At 34.9% G+C, this 21,309-nt stretch overlaps 1 protein-coding gene across 1 annotated transcript in view; it reads right to left on the bottom strand.

Moving 5' to 3' along the window:
• Window positions 1-423: 423 nt before the first annotated feature.
• The window catches only part of SMC4 (structural maintenance of chromosomes 4), a 35,025-nt gene continuing 14,139 nt past the window's right edge, over window positions 424-21,309 (bottom strand). The window contains exons 8-24 of the mRNA XM_044251702.1: window positions 19,696-19,836; window positions 18,793-18,943; window positions 17,442-17,606; window positions 15,248-15,481; window positions 13,201-13,386; window positions 11,809-11,970; window positions 8,986-9,211; window positions 8,825-8,904; window positions 7,846-7,998; window positions 6,715-6,841; window positions 4,500-4,689; window positions 3,372-3,516; window positions 2,902-3,075; window positions 2,285-2,467; window positions 1,910-2,142; window positions 1,203-1,386; window positions 424-769 (exon numbers count right to left, since the gene is read on the bottom strand). Of these exons, the coding sequence (XP_044107637.1) occupies window positions 617-769; window positions 1,203-1,386; window positions 1,910-2,142; window positions 2,285-2,467; window positions 2,902-3,075; window positions 3,372-3,516; window positions 4,500-4,689; window positions 6,715-6,841; window positions 7,846-7,998; window positions 8,825-8,904; window positions 8,986-9,211; window positions 11,809-11,970; window positions 13,201-13,386; window positions 15,248-15,481; window positions 17,442-17,606; window positions 18,793-18,943; window positions 19,696-19,836 (2,887 nt within the window). The 3' untranslated portion in view covers window positions 424-616. The remainder of the gene's footprint in view (window positions 770-1,202; window positions 1,387-1,909; window positions 2,143-2,284; window positions 2,468-2,901; window positions 3,076-3,371; window positions 3,517-4,499; window positions 4,690-6,714; window positions 6,842-7,845; window positions 7,999-8,824; window positions 8,905-8,985; window positions 9,212-11,808; window positions 11,971-13,200; window positions 13,387-15,247; window positions 15,482-17,441; window positions 17,607-18,792; window positions 18,944-19,695; window positions 19,837-21,309) is intronic.

Raw genomic sequence — 21,309 nt, 5'->3', positions numbered from 1 at the left:
TTTATTCATTAGTAGTTGGCAGGCTTTTCCACTGTAGATTAGGGATCCATGATGGTATGTGCATCTTGAGTAACATGATGTAGTTTAGAACTTACTGTTCATGAACTAACATACTTTTAAACTCTGTTGGTTAGTAACTTCAGACTAAGGGCAAATCATCTAGCACTCCCAAGCATCTTAGTTTCTCCATAGCCTGTGCTTACAAAACTGGCAGATTCTTAGTCTCCTAGAAGCAGGTATATAGAATATTTTAAAAAAGATTTTATTTGAGAGACAGGACACAAGCCAGGGAGAGGCAGAGGGAGAAGCAGACTCCTTGCTGAGTGAGCAGAACCCGATACAGGGCTCAATCCTAGGGTCCTAGGATAATGACCCAAGCCAAAGGCAGATGCTTAACCAAAGGCAGATGCTTAACCGAGCCACTCAGGTGTCCCTAGAATATTTTATTAGATGATTTAACCTATCTCCTAATAGCATAAACTAGAAACCAGTTATATGATCCAGTTTAGGAATATGTATTTTACATAATTTATAGTCCTTTACAAATAGAAAATCAATAATACAATATGCTCAATCTTCACTGATTCAATTTAAAGAATCCTGGCTATAAATTAATTCAACAAAGTCCTTTAGATGCGATTTGTTTTGGATTTACTGCAACACTTTTTGTTATATTGTATGTCTTGTAAATTCCAATAAGTCTGTCTGAAATCTCAAACATGTTATTTCGAAGAGAAATTATTATGAACTGGGCATTTTTTGTTTGTTCCTAAAGAGAGAAAAAAATAGAAGTATTAGTAACAAATCATAACAAACATCTAACTTACTTGAAATGTTTTTGCTGGGCAATAAATTCAACATTAGTTTGATAATTAAGATGAAGAGGAATGATAGCATGTGTAATTTATGACACAGCCATTTGAGAGGAATTTGGTTATTTTGGGATGCATGGTTGCCTAGAAGCTTCTGGGGCGGGGGGGAAAGATCTAAGGAGACCAGGGATTCTAGCTGGGTTTCTGCTACTAATTTACATTACTTGTCCAAATTAGAAATATTTAGTTCAAATAAAGGACTTGGTCTCTCGGATGCCACAAGACACTGTGTTAAGAGTATAGGGGAAAAGCTCAAGTCAATAAATTCCATGTGTATTGTTAGGGAACCTATAAAATTCTCAGAATGAAAACCTCTAAATGATTACTTACATATATATAAAATGCGACAATGGACACATTTTTAAAATCAAGGGCTGCATCAATCTCATCCATGAAGTACAGAGGAGTAGGTTTGTAGTGGTGAAGAGCAAATACTAAAGCCAATGAACTAAGTGTTTTCTCTCCTCCTGAAAGATTGAAGATCTTCTTCCAACTTTTCTTAGGTGGTCGAACACTGTATTAAAGAAAATCTCTTATTAGATAACTTGCAAAGCTAAAGATTTCATGATTTGTTTGATTTAAAACTGGCTTCTACTATCTTTCTGGGGAATCTCTAATTGGCTTTTCACAGATTTAAACTTTTTTGAGGTTATTTTGTAAAAATGTTATTGGAGAACGAACACATAAGAACACCTACCAAAATTTTAAGATTTAAACAGCAAGACAGTAAACACTTCTTGCTATTCTGTTTCCAGTGCATTTTTTTGCTTTGCAACTTTAAATCCTTATGTTAAACTGAAATGGCTCAAATATTTAAAAAGATGAACTAGACAAATATCGTGTAAAATTAAGTATTTGCTGCTTGCCCAGAATTTATGTTGTAAATTGCTAATATGTAAACAAATTAATACTCACCATCAAACAAAACAAGCTGGAGATCTAAACTACACATCCTACCCTTAAAAAATACTGACAGTTTGTGGAGAATACGTAGAGATGTGTAACAAGAGGATCCAAAACTCAGTATAATTACAAACCTGAACATGATTCCTTCAGAGAAAGGATCCAAGCTGTCTACAAGCTCCAGTTCAGCATCACCTCCCAAAGTTAGCATTTGGTAATTTTCCTTTAATTTATTTGTTATTATATAAAAACCTGCCATGAATTCATTAAGCCTTTGTTTCCGAAGATCTTCATATGCCTGTCTAAACTGATCTCTTTCACAAGTAATTTTGTCCAATTCTGCTACCCGCTGTAAATACAATTCTTCCTATGAAAAAAAAATCACGAGAAAAACATCTATTTAGTTACTCTTCTGAAATGAGAGTTAAAACTGCTAATTATACAAATTAAAATTCACAATTTAGGTTAAGGACTAAAGAATTTCTAAGTCATTAACAGTTTACTCATACCTTCTTTTTATACTCTGCAATGGCACCAAGGTTTGGTTTCATTTCATGACACTGGGCTTCTAAGAGTGCAATTTGATTTGTTATAGAATCTGGGTTCTTGATTGCTTCAAGATCCTCTGGGGTTAAAACTGCAATCTCTTCAAGAGGACTGTCTTCTATGGGATGCAGTGATATTTTTGAAATCTAAAATTTCAATTTAGATGAGCATTAGGGAAGGCACAGAACTAATTATTTAAAAAAAAATCAAATCACTATATGACAAATTACTTATCTACTAAATATATACTAAGGATTTATGGCTAATTTCTGTAGCAATTATTTTTCAAAGGACAAGAAGAAAAATATTACAGTGTTCCAAAACGTTCAAGTAGTCTTTTGTTAAATCTCTGAATCAGCCCTGGGGTGAAAATACTGACTAGTGGAAACATTACACAGATATATCTATATATAGGAATTACTATTATTTTGTTCATTACATCCCCTGTAAACCTAAGAAATGATTATCTCTGGGGATTAAGTATCACAACATCTCAAAAATGCAAAATAGAAACAAGAAACACAACTCTTCCATAAAGGATCTTTTAAAGTGACATTTAACTAAATGGTAACCATCTTACCTCTTTTTGCCAATATTTTATTTTCGAATTATGTTCAGCAATGTGACCATCTATTTGTTCAAGTTTCAACTTAATACTAAGTGCATCTTTTTGAAGAGCATGTTCATTTTCTTGAATTATTTTTAGTTCTTGAAGTAGATTACGATGTTCTTTTTGGATCTCCGGTAAGGACCCCTAAAAAATAAGAACTACTACTATGGATAATGACCTTCCCAAATGGAAAGAAAGAACAGTATTTTTACATTACAGAGATGAAGAAATTAGCAATCTCTCCCTATGCCACTTCCGTTTAAAAAGTTTATTTATGGAAAAGTTACAATACTCCTCTATTCTTTATTGTACAAATAAATGTTAGTTATAGCTACAAAACTTTTAAGCTATTGAGTCTTTACTATGTCAAGGTACTGATGTCATATATCCAAATCTTTAAATTGCTTCCAATACCATTCACTTCCATCTCCAAGTCTTACCTCTGCAGCATTTGTGTTCTTTACGACCTCTGCTGCTTTGTCCTCAAGACTTTTTAGTTCTGCTGTTAAATCATCTACTTCTTTCTCAGTGTCTTTTATTTCTCTCTCTGTGCGAAAGACGGAGTCTTGTGCTTTTTTAAGATTTCTAAACAAGCAAAATGATACATTAAAAATGTGCTAACGTGGGATTTGTTTTCCTGCTTATGAGAGTTTACCAGAAAACTTCATGACATTGACAGATTTTACAATTTATGATTTCTGAACCATCCTTGATATGGTTTTTATGTTATACATACACTTCTGGGATGTATATTTTATTAAACTCTGAATATAAATTAATGAAACCTAAACCATGAAGCAAAGTTGTCCGTTGTAGTATTATATTCTTGTCATTTTCTTATCTGATTGGAGATCCTTAAATCTCTACACTCATGAAGTTATACCTTCCAATAGATAATACCTTCCAGTTAGGGCAATGTGTGTTTCCCAAGGACAGGAACAAGGACTTTTTTCCCCCTTAATAAAAGTTCCTTCTACTTTGACCAATGTGTTTAGATAAACTTCTGCTCCTAAGAAACAAATGGCTTATTAGTGCTTTATCTACCTTTGAGCCAAAAACACTGGAGTAATTTAACTACATAAAATTGTAACAAATTGATTATTAAGATAAAAAAGTTATTCACATTTTAACATTTTATAAACATGTTTAAGCTTTAATTATCTAGAAACACCAATACTCTAAAAATTGATTTAAAAACAAGACCTATGAATGGTTAAGACAATGGAGTAATCCAATTAACTAAAAACTAAGTTACCAAGACAATTTTGCTAATTCTCCTAGATCTATTTAATAACCATCAAACTACTCTATGCCAGAGAAATAAAACAGATTTTTAGGTGCACACAAGTGGAGTTACAGAGCTATACTTTGCCAAGGCATATACCGGTTCACCACTTAACACACACCCCACCCCCATGGTCATCATTAATGTTTAAAGGTTTCCCTTTACTAAAGTCTTATTAGATAAAAACATGTTAGATAGGATTAATAAGTAATAGCATACTTTCCAAGCTTTTCCAATATGGAAGCAGGAAGAAAACTGGTTAGGGTTAGCATACATACTCTACCTGTCAGCAGTCTTGATTGCTACTTGGGCTTTAGTAATAGCAGAAGCACATTCATCTAATTGCTTATTTATTTTATCAAGTTTGTCTTGCTGGGCCTTGAGTTTATGGTTATTGATTTCTACAATAATATTGTGTAATCTTTTAACCTCAGCTTCTACTTTTCCAGCTCTCTCAGCCACGTTGTCATATTCTGAAATAAAAAGAAGAGCTCAATTCACGTTTCTAAGGTTCACTATCACTTACTAGATGTAAATTTTGTCAGTCATAAAACTTAACCTGATGCATGCAAAATTTTAGACATTTGGGGAAAAGTGTATCTCAAAAAAACCCAGAACACACTATGTCAAAACAAATGGTATTATAACCACACATGGTTAAATTCTCTGGCTTAGCCATAGCATAAGCCACTCATTTCTTCTTTTTAAAAAATCAATTATTTATTTATTTAATTTGACAAGAGATCACAAGTAGGGGCGGGGGGGGGGGAAGTAGGCTTCCCACTGAGCAGAAAGCCCGATGCAGGGCTCGATCGCAGGCCTCCGGGATCACGACCTGAGCCAAAGGCAGAGGCTTTAACCTACTCAGCCACCCAGGCACGCCAAGCCACTCATTTATTAATGGCTTCATGTGCTCAGGATCTTTTAAAAAATCTTTGCAACTTTTCTCTCCAAGAAAAGTAGCCACTGGAGAGTGATGTACAGGGAAGTGGCATTAGGTGACCAGGGCTTTTATTTATTTTTAAAGATTTTATTTATTTACTTGACAGACAGAGGCATGACTTGAGCCAAAGGCAGAGGCTTAACCACTGAGCCACCCAGGCGCCCCCTGAAGCTGCTTTTAGAAACCATATAAAACCAAGAAAAAGGGGCGTCTGGGTGGCTCAGTGGATTAAAGCCTCTGCCTTCGGCTTAGGTCATGATTCCAGGGTTCTGGGATCGAGCCCCACATCGGGCTCTGCTTGGCAGGGAGCCTGCCTACCTCCTTCCTCTCTCTCTGCCTACTTGTGATCTCTGTCAAGGAAATAAATAAAATCTTAAAAAAAAAAAAAAAAAAAAAGCATGTCATCTCTATTAAAGAATGCCATGGGGCAGGGCACCTGGGTGAATGACCAGCTCTTTGTTTCCATTAGGCCTCTGGCTCCAAACTCAGAGCAGAGTTTGCTTACAGATTCTCTCCCTCTCCCTCCCACCCTCAGCTTGCTCTATCTCTTAAATACATTAATCTTAAAATAAATAAATAAATAAAATGCCACGGGGCTTAGTAGGACCACAGAAGCCTCCCAAAGCCATCTCATTGTACTCCCTTGGAAATCTAGAACTGCTTGCAGGAAAAGGCACTCAGATTAACAAGGAAGGGAGTAGGAAAATGTAGAGGTGCTGAAGAGAGGGGCATCTTGATCCAAGGTTCAGAGACCAAGAAAGGGGAGATAACCGGGAAATGGGAATGATAGGAAAGAGGCAGTTAAAAGTCTGCTTTGGGGACACCTGGGTGTCTCAGTGGGTTAAGCATTTGCCTTCAGCTCAGGTCACGATCCCAGTTCTGGCTTTGAATCCCGCATGTGGCTCTTTGCTTAGCAGGGAGAACCTGCCTCTCTCTACCTCCCCCCGGCTCCTGCTTGCTCTCTTTCTCTCTCTGGGCCAAATATATTAAGTATAAGATTAGGAGCATGGGTTCTGGAATCAGACTGCCTTGGTCCTCAATTCCTCTATCACCACATGCTGTATGACCTTAGGCAAATTATATAAACGATTCTGGGGTGCCTAGATGTGTCACTTGGTTAAGTGACTGCCTTCAGCTCAGGTCATGATCCTGGAGTCCCAGGACGGAGTCCCACATCAGGCTCCCTGCTTGGCAGGGAGTCTGCTTGCTTCTCCCTCTGAACCCTCCCTCTTCTCATGCTCACTTTCTCTGTCAAATAAATAAATAAAATCTTAAAAAAACCCAAAAAACCAAAAACCAACCATAATCCATTCTGTGCTTAAGTTTTCTTATCAAATGAAGTACTTAATAGTACTTAGTTTATAACCTTTTAAGTACAAAAGAATAGAAACCATGAAACAGAGACGTGACTTGCACAGAAGTATGTGACTGCTATTTTTATTCTATAAACTGCTACATTAAACACTTCAAACATTAAAAGCTTATTTTTAACAATCTCAAAAAAAAAAAAAAAAAAAAAAAGCACGTATGAGCAAGCAAGTAACTTTAAACATACCTGTTTTGAAAACACTAACATTTTCTTCTAGTAATTTCTGCTTTTTTTTGTCAGGGGCTGTAGCAAGTACATTAGCTTCAAGTTCCTTAACTTGGACATTCAAATATTCTTCTTGCTCTGATAAACGCTACAGAAATGTTTTAACATTATGTCAATATTTTAACTAATAACATTTGCCTTAAATAGTTTAAAAGAAATAAAGACACTTAAAATCTTTAAGAAAATACTAACTTAAAATATACTGGAGACTACACCTAGTGTTCAGGCTTGGAAAAACAATTACCTATATGTTATTAAAAGTTAAATGAATCAGAACCATCATTTTGAGAACAATTTTACATATACAATAATGCCTGAAACACTGTACCCATAGTGGGTAGTAATTTTAGGAATGTAACCTAATAATTGGATGAATGTATAAAGATATACCTAAAAAGCATTATTTATTTATTTTGAAGATTTTAAGTAATCGTTAGACCCAACCTGGGGCTTGAACTCACAACCCTGAGATCAAGAGTCTCAGGTTCCACTGACTGAGCCAGCTAGGTGCACCTGTCAAGGGTATTTTAAACACAGCAATATTCATGACATGGAAAAGATTTATCAAATTGTGATACAAACGAAATGCTCAAATGCAGCTGTAAACAAAGTAAATTTACACTGGTTTGGAAAGAAAACCACAATTTACTATGAAAAGTTAGTATGACTCATTAAAAATCTATGGTAAATATGGATATATGCATAAACAAACACAAAGACCAAATATATTAAAAAGTTCAAGGATATACATAAAAATTAAGGGTGATAATCTGTGTATTTTCTGCAAACCACTTTTTTCTTTTTTTTTAAATAGTGGGTATGCACTGCTTTTCATAATTAAAAAGCACTCTTCTTTGAAAAGAGAATGAACATAAAGGCTCACATAGATGTTAAAGGAAGACTCCATTAAGTATAAACGGAAGCCAAGAATAGCTGTGGTTAGTACTAAGGGAAACGAAATCAAGACACAGGATTTCCATCTAGAGACCCACTCTCCTCCCTTATATTCTAAAATTATAAGCAAACAACAAAATGGTTCTGCCAAATATTACTGAATTCTAACAGTTTTAGCTAATATTGACAAAAGAGTACCTGGATGCTTGCAGTAAATTTTTCTAGGGTATTCCTCATTTCTTGTTCATTATGCCTTAACTCAACTACTGCTTCTTCCAGTTGCACTTTTTCCTCCTGGATTTGCATTGCTTTTTGAGAGTGTCTCTGCAACTGTGATTCCATCCTATTTACCTACAAAGAATACCAGAGAAATAAGTTTACTCCATGAGTCATTTCAGATTAGCAGCCAAATCAACCAATGAATGAAGAAAACTGAAACTTGTGATTTTAAAGACTAGAATAAAACCAAAAATCCAGTTCCAATTCACAATCCTAAAGCTTAGGAGACGGGTCGAACTGATTTCTGTATCACATTTTAAGTGGTGTATAGTTACCTATTACATCATGAAAATTTTTAAGTGGAAGCATAGCAACTATTTCAAAATATGAGAAAAACAAACAAATAAAACCCAAGATACACCTTTTTGGAAAAAGGTCGGTATCCAGGACATTGAAGTATATGTTTTTAAGGAATAAAAAAGTATAGTGTTCCAAGGGGATGATGGAACACAGAAGTTTTTTCTAGACATTTTAACATTCTCATATACTTTTGGTCATGTTAAAATATTCTGAAATAAAATCTGAAAATATGCATCAGAAGTCTTTGCTATAGTTAAATTTTTTTGAAATAGAAAAAACAATTACACACTGCAACAATAATTATATGTGGAAAAACATTAAATGTCAAATGAGTGGTTAAATTATGAAATATCCATATGATCCAAATGTAATACTAGAAAGATACATATGTGGAGCATATATTTTCTAATTAACATGTTTTATTTTTAGAGCTTTAGAGGGTTTTATATTTTAAAAAATTCCCAAAGCTTATGTCATTTATACAAAATTCAATCTGTTAACTTAAAATTTGAGTACGCTTAGGCTGAATTTTATAGTATGTATGTTACATATCAATAAGCTTAAATAAAGGTCTGACTATAATTTTATATATGCTGACCTCTTCTTCCGAGATTTCGACAACAACTGATGAACCCATCCTTCCTTTCATTACTTTGCTTCCACCACCGGTCATTGTACCTATAGAACAGAAGTCAGACTTAGTTGTCTCCCCCAACAAGATTAAATAAACTCAATGCCAGGAAAAAAGATGATTATTACCTGACTGTTCTATGATTTGCCCCTGTAATGTCACCACTCTCCATCTTCTATCTTTTTGATATGCTACTCTTGTGGCTTGGTCTAAATTGTCAGCAACTAAGGTATCCCGTAAAGCAAAGTAAAAAGCCTGGCGAATTTTCTCATCTTTTACTTTTACTAAATCAAATAACCGAGGAGTATTTTCAGGAGTTTGAATTTTGGTCATTTTATTTGCCCACACTGTCATCTAAAAGTTAAAAAAAAAAAGTTTCATTTCAGGTATCATTTATGTAAATAATATACATATATTTGTATCAGGTAAGATCATGTATACAAGGTTCTGAGTATCTGCATAACTGAGTATTATTCTACTATTATTGGAAAAGAGTTACTGTAAAATTCTATTCACTGATGATATATAAAATCTTATGGAATACACACACACGAAACTATTAAACCTAGTATTTCAGCAAACCAATATACAAAAATTAATTGTATTTCTATACACCAGTAATGAATAACCTAAAAATGAGATTTAAAAATTCCATTTGTAAGGTCATATTAAAGAGAGAAAACCTCCAAAACAGGAATTTAACAAAAAAAAAAAAAAAAAAGAAAAAGTGTACAGTAAAGGCTATAAAATATTATGGTATAGATTCAGACCTAAAAAAATGGAAGACATCCCCAGTTCCTGGACTGTTAAGGTTTAAAATTATTATGATGGCAATACTACACAAATTGATCTACGGATTCAATGCAACCTGCATCAAAATCCCAGTTACCTTCTCCTCCCCCACCCTGAAACTGACAAAATTCATATGGAAATTATAGGGACTCAGAATAGCCAAAACAATCTTGATATCAAAGAACAAAATTCGGGGTGCCTGGGAGGCTCAGTTGGTTAAGAATCCAGCTCTTGATCTCAGGGTTGTGAGTTCCAGCCTTGCATTAGGCTCCATGCTGGAGGTGGAGCCTACTTAAGAAAGAAACAAAGGGGCGCCTGGGTGGCTCAGTTGGTTGAGTGACTGATCCCGGTCATGATCCCGGAGTCCTGAAATTGAGTCCCACATCAGGCTCCCAGCTCCGCGGGGAGTCTGCTTCTCTCTCTGACCTCCCCTCTCATGCTCTCTCTCTCTCAAATAAATAAATAAATAAACAAAGAAAGAAAGAAACAAACAAAGGAACAAAATTAGAGGACTCTTGATTTCAAACTTTTTTTACAAAACTATAGTAATTAAGACAGTCCTAATGCAAGGACAGACATACAGATAAATGAAGAGTCCAAAAATAAACCCTTACATTTATGGTCAGTTGATTTTTGACAAGGATGTCAAGTAAATTCAATGGGGAAAGAATAGTCTTTCCAACAAATGGTGCTGGAACAACTGGACATTCACATACAAGAGTAGAGTTAGACCCTTTAACACAGTATTATAAAATTAAAATGGATTAAAAACCTAAATGTAAAAACTAAAGCTATAAAACTCACAGAAGAAAACAGAAGGTCAACCACCATGCCCTTGGATTAGTAGTAATTTCAGGTATGACACACAAAACACAAGAAACCATATTAAAAATTTATCAAAATTTTTAAAAATTATGCTTCAGAAGAAACCATCAAGAAAGTGAAGACAACCTACAGAATGGGAGAAAACCTTTGCAAATCATACATCTGACAAGAGATTTGGACCCAAAATACAGAAAAAAAGACTCTTACAACTTAGTAAGACAAATATACCAGTGAACAAATGGGCAAAGGATTTGAATAGTTCTCCAAAGAAGATAAATTAGCACATGAAAAAATATTTAACATTAAGCAATCAGGAAATGCAAATCAAAACACAAAGAGAAGGGTGACTGGGGGCGCAGTGTTCAATTCTTGCTCTCAGTTCAGGTTTTGATCTCTGAGTCGGGAGTTAAGCCCCATGTTTGGGCTTCATACAGGGTATGGAGACTATTAAATAAACTGAAAGCTTTATACATTATGGGTAGTACATGGTACAGCAGCAGTGGGAAAATTTGTCAGTTCCTCAAAAAGTTAAACAGTTAACAAATAACCCAGCAATTCTTAATCCTAGGTATTAACCAAAGAGCTAAAAAACATGGGTCTGCACAAAAATCTGCATATAAATGTTCATGGCAGCATTACCCATACAGTCAAAACATGGAAAAAACACAAATGTTCATCACTGATGAATGGACAAACAAAAGGTGGCACATCCACAGAATAGAACAGCTTGGCAATAAAAAGGAATGAACTGTTGATGTATCCTACAACATGGATAAATTTTGAAAACCTAAACTAAACCACACACAAAAACCTATATATTGAATGATTCCATTTATACAAAACACCCAGAACAGGTAAATAAAAAAGCAGATTTTAAGTTGTGGGGGGTGGGTAACTATGAATGAGTAGTCTTTTTTTTTTTTTTTTTTTTTGGAGAGAGGAAAATATCCTGGAATTAGTGGTCATGGTTTAACAACCTTATAAGTACACAAAAACCCACTGAACTCTATACTTTAAAATGGTTAAATTTTATGATATGTGAATTTTATCTCCATAAAAGGTTTTCGGTTTTGTTTTTTTTAAAGTAGTTACTGACAATGGAAATTAAAAAGAGCTACCAGTCACTCTAATATTGGAATATATATTCCTTCAGGGGAGGCATTACAAGGTTTTTTCCTATAACCATATGTCCCTAGGGCCTAAAATAATCCTCAAAATATTTCGGGTGTTCACTAAATAACTATACAGAAAACTAGGGTTCAAAAACCAAAAAGTAGTTTTCACTTTAAAATTAAATTACAGGTAATTATAGGTAGCTTATTATGAATACCCACCTTATCCAAACCTATAAAGGTTGCAACTCCAATATTTTGTCTTTTAAGGAAGTTCACACAATCTTGGGCTGTATCAATAGAATCAACAACAATGTAGTCTAATGCATGACAACAGGAGGAAATAGCAACATCATATTTTTCATCAATTGCTCCTAAATCCCCCTAATAATTAAGAGGAAGGGAAAAAAATCAACGCATAATCAGTAGGAAATTAGGCACAGGATCATCACAATTTCTACAGACCTTTCATTACTTTTACTTGAAAAACTACTTATGTATGGTATAAATAATATAAAAAGGGTACACAATGAAAAATATGTGTTCTTCTCAACCTTCCCCTTCTGCAAAATCAATTAGTTTTTAATGTACCTTCAAAAAAATTTGGATATGCATAATTTGAATTTTTAATGAACACAAACGAAAAGCACTGTTTGTTGCATGAAAATAATGTGAAGAGTTTAAAATCTTTCAACCTTAAAAGTACTATGGCATAAACAAAATAAATGCTAAAATAATAAAATTTTTAATTATTGAAAGCCAGCTAAGATTATTTAAGTCCTGATGAAACACATTTGCCTACATATCTATTAATCAGCCATTAAGCAGCGTCCACAGACTAGACTTTTCCATGAGAGCAAAAGAATAGAGTCAGATTATCTCCCAAGAAAATCAGGTGGAAGTCACCTGACACAAAGACATGGAAGTAACCACGCTGGGTAATTTTCATTTGCCCTTATGAATCATTCTTTTTCTGCTTACTTCTCTGGAAGGTTGACTCAGGAACTGCACTAATTGGTACCCTTAGTTCTCTAGCTTTAGAGAATGTGAGGTATCAGCTTGAGATGGCATGGCAGAGATGAAAGGGGCTGAAATATTTCCCCCATTCCCTCCTGTCAGCCTCTAGCCATGACTATAGTTCCCTTCCCTCTTCAAGTTCAGGGGTAGTAATGGTCTTCACTACTGATAATCCTGGGTTTCTATATTACCCCTTGTTCATTTCCCTACATTCTAGCCACACCCTTCAGTAAAATGGTATAAAACACAAAATTTATCAAATTCCTGTTTATTAAAAAAAGAATGAAGTGGTTTTGTTAAATTTCCTTATCACAACTACCTAGTTTTTTTCTTGGTAAGAAAATGATAGCTATCTGAAACTAAAAAAGAAAACTTACTTTTAATCATACCCATAACCCATGAGATAATCCATACTACAAAAGAATTTTATCAAGCCTGAAGAGCAAAGTGTTTAAAAATCAATGTCTTTTAAAACTAAAATAAATGTTATTTCATGTACAGTAACTTAGCATTACAGTTCTTTAAGTCAATGGAAGAAAATTATTTACAATGTCTTTAAGAAAAATATATAGTCATTGCCAAATAAATCTACTTTACCAATCTTCCATATATTCCTGGAATCCTGCCAGATTTTTTTTCTTGAATTATTGCATCAAGGACTTTCCCCCTACTTCGATTCATTGCTAAGGAACTCTTTGCTTCTTCAACTTTTTGAAAAAGATCACGAACCAAACTTTTAAATTTTATTTCTTCTTGTGTAAGTTTTTGAAGTTCTTTTTCTTTCTAAAAGTGTAAAGTGAAGAAAATGAATCCTAGAAGCATCTGCCCAACCATAGCACAGAATTAGTTGTAATGTCTCATAAAAAAAAGGAAAGACCAATAATAAACACTTGAACCAGAACTAAACTTCCATCTTGCAACTGTTGAGGCTAGGTTTGAAAATATGGATGAGTTTTCATTTTAAAGGAACATAAAATTATTTGAGTCAATAATAAGGAACGTGAGTGTAGTATGGTTCTGGTAGTACACTGACTGACAGAATTAGTTGAGCTATGGCTGTGGAAATCCCAGCTTGGCACCACACAGCTATGCAAAAGTGTGTCTTAATTCTTTAACATTTTAAAAAATTATTTTATATATTTGAGAGCGAGAGAGAAACCATGAGAAAGGGGAGGGTCAGAGGGAGAGGCAGACTCCCCACTGAGCAGACAGCCCAATGAGGGACTCAGTCCCAGGACGCTGGGATCATGACCTGAGCTGAAGGCAGACACTTAACCGACTGAGCCACCCAGGTGCCCCAGTGTATCTTAATTTTTAATGTCCACACTAATTAAAAATGGACCTTGGTACAGGACCCAGAAAACAGGTTAGTGGACAGGACTATGGTTATACTGTGCTTTGCATTCTAAATAATGACAGATTTTTATATTTATTATATATGTGGTGTTTTTTTTGTTTGTTTTTAAAAAACCACAGCCCTTTAAAAAAAGATTATTTTAGAGAGGGAGAACATGTCCCATGAATGGCTGGGGGGGTGGTGGGTAGGACAGAGGGAGAGAATCTTCAAGCAGACTGCCTGCTGAGTGTGGATCTCCCCCTCCCACTTGGGGTTCTATGCCATGATCCATGAGATCACAACTGAGCTGAAACCAAGAGTTGGATGCCCAACTGACTGAGCCCATCCAACTGCCCCCAAATGCAGTTTTGAAAGGGAACATGGTAAATGAACAGTACTACTGCTATACAAAAATGTCAGGATGCCAACAAGAGGAACCATACACATGGATACAAAACCCCAATCTCTGTTTCTCAATCTCTTAAGTTAGAGCAGCCACTTTTCCCCTGACATTCTCCCTATCTCCCGGCTTTAAAATATTACCTCTATTATTAGTCATGGTGTCAAGTAAAAGCTCAAGTTACAAATATAATTTATCCCCAAATAAAATGAATCACCAACAAGACAGAAGTGGTCACTGGATATAATTTTACATTTTAATTCTAACTGGCCATGAAATTCCCTGATGACCAAATGGTGTACATTTACTAAAATAAAAAGGTTTTCAGTATAATTCAACTTCAAACAGCATTTTCTATTGCCATCTTACCCAATGAGGGTCTCCAAATTAAAGCTGTGAAATTCCTTAGAGACCTAGTTCACTCAAGGATAAGGAGGGGAACCTAATAAAGAGCTAAGTTAGATATCTTAATTTGTTTAAAACAGTATACAGTCCCAACAACGACAACAGAACTATATACTTAAGTTCAAAATCAGAAAAAATATACTAAGATATATGTAAGAATGAATATAGAAACCATCTATTTAGGTTTTTCATTTATCCCTGCGTAAGTTGTCTACATTTAGATTTAGGGAAACACAAACTTCCTTTTATTTCTGTGGGAAATAATGGTGGCAGTGGCAGTGTTATCTATTGTTTGACACTTCGGGGGAGAATAGAGTTCCTTGATAGACTCAATTCACAACTAACTCCATTCTTTTGGGGAAGATTACACTAAATGAAAAAAGTAAATCTAAATATATCAGTCACTTCAGATGTTTAAATTAGAAAAAATATATATAATGTATGAATTGATAACAAGTGTTGATAAATAATATTTCAGATGAAATACAGAAGCAAAGATTTACCTCCTTTAATTCCAGTTCAGACTGAGGGAGTCTTGCTTCTATTTCTCTGATTGCAGCTTTCCTCTCTTTGAGAGTCTCAGAAGCTGTAATTAGAGCTTCCTTGGCCTTACTTAATTGAGACACTGCAGTATTATGACGACTGAGATAGATATCAAGTTCTGATTGGGCAACATCCATCTTTGAACGAGCTTCATTTACCAATTTGCTGAAACCCATAAGTTCTTTCTCTCGACTCTGTTAAAATATGATGGACTCCATTAAATCCGAAATACATTTTCAAAGCTAAGCTTTTGAAATGGAAACCATACATGTTGACTTTGCCTTTAGAGATTCTATAAACATAATACAAAAAAATAATTTTTACAGTTGGAATTAGACTAGTAGTTTTTGCCTAGTGGCCAATGTTCACTATACACAAAGTCTCTTCCCAACTAATTTCACAAGGGCTTAATGGACTAGATGTAAATATGCTCATTGTGGAAATTAAAACAACAAAAAAAGAGTGGTCCAAAGAAAAACCCAAGTCTAAACTCTAGATCCATGGTCTTTCTACACTACTTTATCTGAAATGGTAAGGAATAAGGACTATTGAGCAGAAAGTTTCCTCAAGTATATTTATATTGAGAATCTTTGTAAATTTTAGAGGGTAGGCCAGGTAATCCTCAATACCAGTTATTATTTGACAAGTGAACAGAAATTATGGGCTACTATAACTGACTGTGTAGAAAGGATCTATATATTAGAATAATGGCAAATGAAAGGCCCTTACAAAAGCTCAATCCTTCCCTTTCACACATAAGGGAAAAGGCCCAGGACCAGGGGTTATGTGCAAAGTCATCAGATCATCAGTTTAAATGTCTGATGGTGAAAATCATGCACACTAACATATATACACACTGCTCATGATGTTCTAGGCCTATTATGAATGTTATGTATGAATTCTTTAACATAATGATTTCATGAGGTACTATCAATGTTCATTTTGAGGAAAATGAGGTCAGTTTAAATACTTTGCTCCAAGTCATACAATCAGTCTTAAATGGTAGAACCTCTGTTTTCAGCTACTATATTATGTTGAGGAATGAAGAAACTTGGATATATGTCCTGGCTTTGTCATTAACTCATGGTGCCAAGACACAGAGAAATACTCAATATGCATTAGATGAGCAAATGTGAAAATCTGTATCCATAAAGTACTATATCATAAAAGCTACTGCATTATCTACTGCCATTTTAACACTTTGGCATCCTACTTGTAAAAGTTTATAGTGCAGCATTAGAACACGCCTCTATTCTAAAACAGATCTACTAAATCTTTAATTTAAAAAAAACACAAAACCCAAGAAAACTTTACAGAGATATACAAAGTTTGCACAGAAGTCTATAACTTATGTATGTAAGCCTTACATATCTATATGAATTTACTTATATAACATAAGTCAATTCAACTCAATTACTAATTTCTACTCAGTTTTGTCAAAGGTTGTGAATATAAACAAAGACAGCTAAACTCTGTGCTTTATATATACTCTTGTTGGGCAGATAAGATATCAATATGACCACCTCACTCTCATTAATAAGGTGCAAAATAGCTAATGTTTATTATTTCTAGGTACTTTATGTGAGAATATGTACATTTTATTTTCACGAAGATTCACAAGATGGTTAGTATTTTCTTCCATTCTGAGAAGAGCACTTGGAGACATAACCCATGCAAGATCAGAGATAATAAATGAATGAAGTAGGATTTCAACCAAGAACTGACTCAAGGGCCATGGTTTCAAAGTATTATACAAGTGTTAACAGGAAAAGAAAAAAAAAGGTAAGTATCAACCTGTGGTTAGTGTGTTTCCATGTTTTTATAGGTACTAACCTATTAAATTATTTTCTTGGTAACTTAGAAGAAGAAAAAGACTATCTGATGAAATTAGCAAACTTAAAAGAATGACATATATAACAAAGTATTTGACATCACGCATTTCTTGCCATCACCATAAATTCTCATTTAGTTAACTTTTTTAAAAATGGGAAAGTAGAAAACAAAAAGGGAAAAGAGTCTAGGCTGTTTTTAGAAACATTAGATATTAGAAGTCCAAAATTATTCTAGCAGTTCAGTTTTTATTATTATGCAAAAACATTAAGTTAAAAAAAAAAAACCTCACCAAAATAAATATCAACTGATAAAGAATCTTACCTCTTTTTCCTTCTGAAGCCCCTGTGTTTCCTGTTTAAGGCTATCCATAACTTCTTTTAATTTGTCTTCTTCTTTCTCTTTTTCCTTCTCTAGAGCACTGCTTCGAGCTGTTGTTTCAGTTATGATCTTCTCACTCTTGGCAGGTATACTTTTAAATTCTTCAACCTAAGATGGTAAAATAAACTTATTGGAGCATATGCCTTTAGACTAATATCATCAATATTTGACTTATTTAAAACTATTTCTCAGGGTCCTCTAAGTCTTTGTGGTTTCCTCTGTAAATCAGACTTGAATTAGCTAGCTTTAGCAAATACTTTAACCATTTATTGCATTTCTGTGTTCTCAGTTTAATAGAAAAGCTAATTCTATGAATTCCTCATTTGTTAAGGAAGAAAATCCTCCCTTGCTGGCCATTAGGTCTTTCTTCCTTCTGCTCCATTTTCAGGCTGTAATTACCCTTTTTCACCAATTAATACACTCAGACTATATGGAATTCCCAGACTGTCCCTCACAGAATATTGCAATTTACCACAGATTACTTTTATACCCCTGGCCTCCCTGAAATCTTAAAATCTTTCATGATACCCTTCCAAAGTTACCATGTAGGACTAATATCTTATTCCATTAATACCTTTGATAATAACCATTTACTGACATATTTTGACTAAAAGCTAATACTTCTCTAAGTTACAGCTGGCTTAGTTGTAATTTAAGGGTTACTCTCAAATCCATGTTTTTGTTTATCCTGATAACCCAGTATTAGTTCAGTATTTCCCAAAATGATGACCCTCAAACACTGATTCACCCAAGAGTTATTCTCATGCTGAGCATAAAATATTTTGTAAACAAATGTATTTGGAAAAATACAATGAAAGACTCCCAACTGATTATTAGGGACTCCTAAAAAACTGCTTCAAACTTCATTGTTTTTAAAGTTTTAGAACAGCTACTCAGCTCCTTGTAGATTTTGAGCTTTCCCTTCTTTTCTTTTCAAGAGGGAACTCCTACTCTGATATTTTCAACTTGATTTTTGTTGGAGGCAGGTAATATTTTTATAAGTCCAAAATATATAACAAAAACATCTCTTTAAACTGTTACCCTAAGAAAAAGAAAACTATTTTGTGATCAAATAGAACTGCTATTTTGGTAACTATTTCCCTAATAGTGTAAGCCACAGAAAAATAAGCTCTAAACTCAAAGCCAATGAATGCTATGATTTACTTTTAGAGAAAAAAAATCCTGAAACAGTTATTATTCAGAATCCCAACTCATTCTCTTAAAAATAAGGACTGGTACATCTACGAAAAATATTGAAAATTAGATCTGATATTCAGATTCTTTGAAAACCTACCTTTTCTTTGTCTTTCTGAAGTTGTTTCTCCAGTTTCTTGGCTTTACTTGAAGCATGTTTTAATTTTTCCTGAACTTGAACATCTTCCAAATCCAGCTGTGTAAATTTTTCTTTGTTTTCCTCAATAAATTTTGTTATTTTATTCAGTTTCCTAGCAAGGAAAGAGAATTATGTCACTATTTTGGATATTCATTTAAAGCCATGTTATATGCCCTGCTGGGACACTGCTACTGTAAACACGTCCAGACTCATACGAGGTGGAAGATCCTACAGCAATCCATTTTCAAACTGCACCTCCCACTTAATTTGAAGAAGCCATTAAGATATGATTATGAGAGCTGCTTTGTCCTTCTAAGCTAGCTAGGAAATACATTTTCCAGTGACTATAATGTCAAGGTATAGAAAGAGTTAACCATAAACTTAGGTGAAGTTCATTTTAAAGGAAAAAAAAAAATCACATGGGTAAGAGATACTGGTGTTACCAAATACTGACAGAGAAAGATCATGATAAAACTTAAAAAAAAAAAACAAAAAACAAAAAACAAAAAACCAAAACTATCTAGAGTAACCTAATTCTACCTCAACTAGATTAGTGGACTGTTTATTCTTTAGACAACTAACATGTCAGATTAGATGCTGATTTTCGCTATGATGGTTTGAGTTGTGTTCTGCCACTAGGGGGCAGCATCCTCTGCTATTTTAATACCAGAGTTGGACATTGAATTTGTAATAATCAATCGGATGCAGGGCAATTAAGTTTATTTTCTGTTTGGAAAAGGAAACCATTTTATATGCTGGCAAAAGCATTACACTTATGTGCTGGCAGTAAGATTATGTATGAACACACACTTAAAAACAAGAACTCAACCCAAATACTTTTAACACTTTCCAAAAGATTATTACTTCTCTACATCTTTTACAGCTTTATTCTTAGCTTTCATTTCATTTGATAGTATACTGCTCTTCTCATTAATTTCTCTGGTATCTTCATGAATTTTTTCCCTTTGAGTTTCCATTTCAGCAATTCGTTTCTGCAGATCGTAACTAGAAAGAAAGAAAAAAAAAAATCAGAGAACCCAAAATGCCATTTCTAAAACTGTGTAACTACTTCTGGTAAAACCAGTTGTTTTTAAAGTATTCTTTTTTTTTTTTTTTTTTTAAAGATTTTATTTGAAGGAGAGAGAGAGAGAAAAAATGAGCAGGGGGGAGGGGAAGACTCCCTACTGAGCAGGGAGCCTAATGTGGGCCTCCATCCCAGGACCCTGGGATCAGGACATGAGCTGAAGGCAGACGCCCATCTGACTGAGCCACCCAAGCGCCCTGTGTCTAAAGTATTCTTAGCTGCAGTCAATTTACCATTACTTAGGGCTAGGGGAAGGGGAGAGACAGGGAGCACTGGAGGATAGACCTGAGGGTCAAAGCTAGAATTAAGGACAAAATAGGTTCCATATAGACACAATTAGGCTGGCTATTACATGAATTATATATATATAATAATTACATGTATAATTATTATACATATATATTATTATGAATTATAGAGAATACATATGTAGAATTATTAAGTATGTTAACAAACACTGGTGAACCCATCTCCCAACTAAAAGTAGGATTCTTAAAAGTCAACTTTGAGGACTTCAGGGGTAGGTAGGACAATAGGAAGATCCTAAGTTCACCTCATCCCAAGGATATAATGGGTAACATCCACATCAGTTTAAACCCAGAAAATGATGAAGACTGGCAGAGCACTCTCCAGAGCTACATGTAAAGAGGCCAGCCACACTGAAAATGGTAGGAAAGGCGGAGACAGGCTTGGGACTACAGAGACCCAAGGCACTATTCTTGGGAGGGAGAGGTGCCACAAGCATAAAAAAAGGGAGGGAAACAGACACATCAAGAATCCCAGGTATGGGGAAGAGGAATCCCTGTAACATTTGGCTTTGAAAACTAGGGGGGCCTAATTATGACAGTTCTGATAATCAGTGGGGTGTCACATCTTAACTTCAAATATCAACAGGAAGAGAGGAGAGGGTGAGAGGATACGGAAACCTGACCCTTAAAGAGACAGCACAAAAAGCCAGTGGAGATAGAGCATAGAAGCAGCAGTTTGAAAACTGGGGTTTATGTGAAAGAAATTTATTTACTAATCTCAGAGCAAGTGCTGGACTGGAAGGGCAGACAGCTTTAGAAGATTCTCCCAGAAACAAAGGAGCTAGCAGGAGCCATTTCCTTCCTCTATCTCCCAGCCTAGATACACAGATAGCTGCATGAACAAGTGCAATGCCAATACCCTCCACTTATCTTGCTAAGAGCTTGCACCCTCCCCCAATTCTCCTGAAATCCTGCCCCCTCTAATAAAATGCCCTTGGCCAGAGCCCACCCAAAGTGGTGCCATAAGCCTGGCAATGTGCAAGCAGCACAGACAGGAACCAGAACTGCTCCAAAGTGACACCTGCCCTGGGGAGAGGCGAAGACTGACTAAACCCCAGCAGTGGGCTGGGAGCAGACACCTGGTCT

This window comes from Neovison vison, chromosome 6, assembly GCF_020171115.1.
Source record: "Neovison vison isolate M4711 chromosome 6, ASM_NN_V1, whole genome shotgun sequence".
In the NCBI taxonomy this organism is placed as follows: domain Eukaryota; kingdom Metazoa; phylum Chordata; class Mammalia; order Carnivora; family Mustelidae; genus Neogale; species Neogale vison.
The sequence above is the reverse complement of the archived record's forward strand: the minus strand, read 5'-3'. Positions and strand labels throughout refer to the sequence as shown.